At 48.4% G+C, this 5,559-nt stretch overlaps 1 protein-coding gene across 1 annotated transcript; it reads right to left on the bottom strand.

Moving 5' to 3' along the window:
• Positions 1-1,774: 1,774 nt before the first annotated feature.
• On the bottom strand, positions 1,775-4,078 carry LOC142989822 (cholecystokinin-like). The gene is made up of 3 exons (XM_076139515.1): positions 3,964-4,078; positions 3,679-3,837; positions 1,775-1,902 (listed from the first exon to the last, which is right to left on the bottom strand). Exons 1-3 carry the CDS (start codon positions 4,076-4,078, stop codon positions 1,775-1,777), a joined length of 402 nt encoding a protein of 133 aa, XP_075995630.1.
• Between the last annotated feature and the right edge of the window lie 1,481 nt (positions 4,079-5,559).

Below are 5,559 nucleotides of genomic sequence, written 5' to 3'. Positions count from 1 at the left end.
ATACAGTATATAAACACACAGCACGCCCTCTCCCTCCCCCTCAAGGCATCCAAAACCACTTCTCTGAATAATTCACCAAACCAGCTTTGTTCATCGATCTCTGTCTCTCTCCAGCTCACACACACACACACACACACACACACACACACACACACACACACACACACACACACACACACACACACCTTTCACTTTACACACGGGGCCAGCAGCAGCATAATGGACGTCTTCATCACAAGTCACCGCCTCATTGTTGTGGTTTTTACCCTTTGTCCTTCACAAACACACACAGAACATTTAAAGCTTTTAAACGTCAACAAACTTCTTCTCAAACTCGTTTCCTCTGGGAGATATTGGATTGGGGGGAAATGGCGCACACGCATCTTTCATGACATCGTCCCGTCCACAGCAATTAGGATATGATTTGGAGTGTGTATTAATATTTCATTTCCTTATCAGTTTCTTCAAATGTCACAAGCTGCTCCAATATTTATCAGAGACGTTGTGGCTGATAATGATCCTGCTCTGCTTCTGAAGAGACTCTGAGGCATTTCCCTCTCTAAATGATGCATTCACTGACTTTCATCTCTGCTGTGGCTGCACGCTGACCCCCGTCCTCTTCCTCACATATTGCTCCATAATTCACCCTCTGTCATTACCTTTAACTAACCCACCGTTGCCCTCCTCCTCTTCTTCTTCTTCTTCTCTCCTTTCCGCTCCCGCTGGCACCTCTGACACGGCGACTGTACTTCTGAGGTGTTGGCTTATTACTTCAGGATATGAAGATTATAAATTATTCATCTTACATCTGGACGGCGGCGAGGCAGGCAGATGTTGAGACGGAGCTTTTTCATTACAAAGAGTTCAATAATGTTGCAGAAATTGGGAGTGACAGGAGGAGGAGGGAAGCTGGGACATTCCTCCACCAAGGCAGAACAAGCTGATCGTAACTATGTCACGATGTCACCGTGTTTTATTGATCCCACACGTCAGTTAGGATTCAAACAAACACGCAACCTTTCTGATTGGAGGTTGTTGTTGGAGGAGAATTGCACCTATTGATCGCCAATAAAGGATTAATATGCTAATTTCTATCTCGCAATGTTACAAAATCGTTTCCGGATCAGCGCCAACATTTGAATGGGTTCTTCCCTGGACTAAGCCCCGCCCCTCTGGACAAGATGGGTCGTAATCCTGAGACAAATGGACAAATTGGCGTAAATGTGGAGAATTTATGGAGCTATTGTTATTAAAACCTGCACTCATCCTCATAAATCATCACTCCAACCATGATTAGAGCAAATGTCCACCTTCAGAGACGCTCACACACTCTTCTTCTCTGCTCTGAGTGGAGTTTGTATAAAGAATAATCAGATCACAGCAGGTTGCGTCGACGCTCCTGCAGACTGTATTCAAAGCGAACCTCAGCTCAGCTCTCCTGCTCAGCTCTCTCGTGCTTGAATAATTCCCCACACACAGCCAGTATCGTATCATTATCATGTTTATTCATTCAGCTTGGTGTCAGAACCTTCACACCCTCCAAATCCACCCAAAATGACAAAGAAACCAGAGAAAACCCAGAAACAAACCAGAGGGACAGTGGGAGCTTTTCTGCAAAATTTGGCATATGTATATTGCATTATTACACTTTTACAAACAAATGTACAACAATTACATCATAAATAGACTCTTGTTGTGAGAGGATGAGGAGCCGGCTTGCGTGAGGCTTTGTCTTCATTTTTTTCCCCGTGTGTGCTGGAGCTGAAAGGCGTCTTTAAGAGGAGTACTCGTATTCCTCTGCACTGCGGCGCCCGAAGTCCATCCAGCCCACGTAGTCCCTGTCTGCTATCCGGTGGTTGGGGTTGCCTCTGCTGTTCACCGTGGAGTTCCTGCGCACGGAACCTACAGGTGGAGGAGGAGACAGGACAGAGGAGGTAGAGGAGGAGACAAGGAGACAAGGAGGGAAGGACGGGGAGTTTTAGTTTTTAGTTCTTCAAAAAGCTCCAAACTTGGCGGAGGAAACTCCAAACGGCTTTGTTCTGGAAGTCGGAGATGGAAGGCCGAGGTGCGATGACACCAGCGTGTTCGTCTGTGCCGCTCTGGCAGAGCAGCCAGGACTCACTGAGGAGTGAGTGAGGAGGAAACATGTGATGTACCAGCAGAGATCTGGGCCACAAACCTCAATCATCTCTTCTGGAAACTTTAAAGATTTCAACCATCAACTACCTTTGGATTTACTGACAAGCAGGAATTTGACTTATTAGTGTTCGAAAACTCCCTCGTCTTTGTGTTGTGAAGTTGGTTTTCACATTAAATTACACACACACACACACACACACACGCTCGCTCGCTCGCTCATGATGCTCTGACAAATAAATGGCACATTCAGAGAACAGCTGGACTGACAGAGTGACAACATGCTATTTTCTCATCACTTGCTCCGCTTTTGTGCATGTATGTACAAGTGTGTGTGTGTGTGTGTGTGTGTGTGTGTGTGTGTGTAATGATGGTTGCTCTGGTTGCTGATTTCTTCCCCACACACTGTGACCTCCCATCGAGTGAGACATCTCCACGTTTTTGTCTAAGTGAAGTGAAGCAAGAACGCTCTCTCCGTTTGGGAGCTCAGAATGAGATGCTGTCTTCACTCCTCTCACCAACTCCTACGCAACACACACACACACACACACTCGCACACACACAAGACACACGCACACGCATGCCCTGCGCGCGCACACACACACACAGAGCGTTTCAGTGCCCTGGTGTGCTGAGAAGATTGGCTGCAGAAGGCTCGATAACGACACCTCCCACTCTGAAACATGCAACTGAACACCGAGCACACGATCACAGACGCCCACACACACATTTAAACACACATCCACACACGCACGCACACACTCAGACATCACCACAGATTCAAATTTGACCTTTGAACTGTCTGAACAAAGGATTTCTCCGTCTGTACAGAATTCTCATTTCCAGTCTTGACCCAGATCATATTCTCTATATCAGATATTGATTAGTGTGTGAGTGTGAGAGAGTGTGTGTCCTCATGCGTTCCTCATCAAACAGGACTCTCTCTCTTTCTCTCTCTCTCTCTCTCTGTCTCTAAGTAACTCTGACATCTAACTCGCCCGCTGCTGTGGCTGAAAACTTTTCCTCCAGACCTTCAGCCTTTGAAGCGTCTGGCTGGAAACCTCTTTGTTCTGCAGGGAGACGTCACATCTGTATGCATCTGTATGTGTGTGTGTGTGTGGGGGGGAGGAAGGGGAGGTTGGGGGATCGACATCTGGGAGCCGAGCGGACCGCTGGGATGCCGACAGTGTGAGAGTTGTCACACCGCCTGCAGCGGCGCTCCGGAGGGTCCAGGCTGGTTTGTGAACGCGCCTCAGACGGTTAGAGAAGCTGGGAAGACGACGACAATGACCGGAAAGGCTGCGCACTCAATTACACGCCTTTTCAAACCACAAAAGCTTTCTAGAGCCACTAATTCGTTTTGGCAAAGACCAGCTGAGCCCTGATTCCAGCAATTAGCAGGAATGAGGGGAAGAGAACGGCAGGAAAAAGCTCTCGTCTCTGAATATCAACTGATGTGACGAGAACTGATGTTGTCATGTCATACAGACACTGACAGAGACATACACACACACACACACACACAGAGAGAGACACACACACCTCTCCTGGAAGAGATGAGTCTGGCCAGGAGTTCGCTGAGGTTGGCTCGGGAGTCTGCGTCGTCTTCGGACCCAGGCAGCGATTTCATCTGGGGGGCAGAGCGTCTGTGTCGGAGGTGGGGGGGCTCTCCAAAGATGTGGGTGTCGGCTTCAAGGAGACCTGATCGACACGCAGAGAGTGTGTGTGAGTGTGTGTGTGTGTGAGGGCGACAGGTGCCACATGAAACAAACGACGGCGTGATGAATGTGCCACCGCTGCGCCCGGCCTGAGCGGAGGGCGTCGTACCTTCAGAGGGAGCGGAGATGTCACGGCGCAGCCCCTGGCTCAAAGGCTGAGGCAGCCCCAAACAGCTCGTGCACAGGACTAGCAGCAGAACACACACACACAACCCCGCAGTCATCTGAGAGAGAGAGAGAGGGGGAGAGGGGGAGAGAGAGGGGGAGAGGGGAAGTTTAATAGCAGAGAAAAGCTTCCAGAACTGAAACGCTCCATCTGACAGACGACCCCATCACCACACACACGCACACACACACACACACACACACACACACACACACACACATGAATCAGGAGCATCTCGTCCTCTCGGGCTCAGAGGATCACCGCAGAGGGATGTTTGCTTTCAATCAGGGTCAAAATCAGCTAAAGGAAACATTACTGCAGATTTACTTCAAAATAAAAGAAGAAAATAAAATGCATCTTAAGATTTCTTTAACAATTAAGAAATGAGAAATAAAAACAGATCCCCGAGTCGTCAGCTGAGTAAAGTGGCAGCCGGGGTTTTCTTACCTTGAGGAAAGAGATTGGGTTCGTTGAAGGAGTGTGTGAGAGTGTGTGAGAGTGAGCGGTGCACTTCTGTGATGAGTGGGAAGGACGGCCCTTTTATACTCGCCGTCCTGGGTGTGTGTGTGCGTGTGTCTGCCTGTGTCTGCGTGTGTACATCCCATTTTTCCCTCTGTGTGTGTATGTGTGTGTGTGTGTGTGTGTGTGTATATGTATGTGTGTGTGTCTCCACAACAGTTTTCTTGATTTTTTTTTAGATTTTATTGTCTATTTGTTGATCATAAAATGAATCATTAGGAGATACCAGCTGCCATGTGTGTGTGTGTGTGTGTGTGTGTGTGAGTGCTTCATCACAATAATGCTTGAGATCGTATGAATATATTTATGTCCTTTTGCTTCATATAAATAATGATAATAATAATAATCAGTGAGTTTTATCTGAGCTTCTTTACTAAATGTCAGACTGAGCCGCGGCGTCGTGACGAAGATGAGCACCAGGGTGTGTGTGTGTGTGTCGGGTCGGGTGGGGGGGGGGGGGGTGGTCAGGCATGTGTGTGTGTGTGTGGGTGTCGGTGGATGGTCACGCTGGGGGGTGGGGGTGGGGGGGCGGGAGAAAGGGGGTGGAAGCAAACTAGGAGAAATGTTCAAATCTTCAGTTTTGTTAATTTAACAGGTGACGTCTCTCTCTTCCTCCCACCGTCTCTCACCCTCCCCCCCTCTCTCTCCATCCCTCCATTCCTTATTAACTCATTCCATTCCTTCCCTTCTTCCAGTCCTTTCTTCAGCCCTCCCCTCTTCTCCTCTCTCTCTCTCTCCCTTATCTCCTCTCTCTCCGTCTCTCTTTCTCTCTCAGGTCCTGTTTAGGATTAGCGCAGGTGGAGCAAATCAATCAATACCTATCGATCGACCGTTGTAAGGGTAATGCCTTTTATTAATGAGGCAGACCGGCCTTCTGGCTCTTTATCACACACACACACACACACACGCCTGAGCCGCTTTTAGGGACGAGAGACAACGTTAACTAAGATTTAGCCTCATCCGGGGAATCGTCCGGCTCCTTTATGACCCAAAGTCTAATTAGCAGATAAATGAGTGACA

Source organism: Genypterus blacodes, unplaced genomic scaffold, assembly GCF_046128005.1.
Source record: "Genypterus blacodes isolate CSIRO-AG114 ecotype Tasmania unplaced genomic scaffold, CSIRO-AGI_Gbla_v1 ptg000438l_1, whole genome shotgun sequence".
Lineage (NCBI taxonomy): Eukaryota > Metazoa > Chordata > Actinopteri > Ophidiiformes > Ophidiidae > Genypterus > Genypterus blacodes.
Note: the sequence above shows the minus strand (reverse complement) of the source record. Positions and strands in the feature narration are given on the sequence as shown.

Coding starts and splice junctions, on each gene's coding strand:
- LOC142989822 (XM_076139515.1), bottom strand. CDS start 4,078: ATGACTGCGGGGTTGTGTGTGTGTGTTCTGCTGCTAGTCCTGTGCACG. Junction 3,838..3,963: donor CATCTCCGCTCCCTCTGAAG/GTACGACGCCCT, acceptor CGTGTCGATCAG/GTCTCCTTGAAGCCGACACC. Junction 1,903..3,678: donor ACTCATCTCTTCCAGGAGAG/GTGTGTGTGTCT, acceptor CTCCACCTGTAG/GTTCCGTGCGCAGGAACTCC.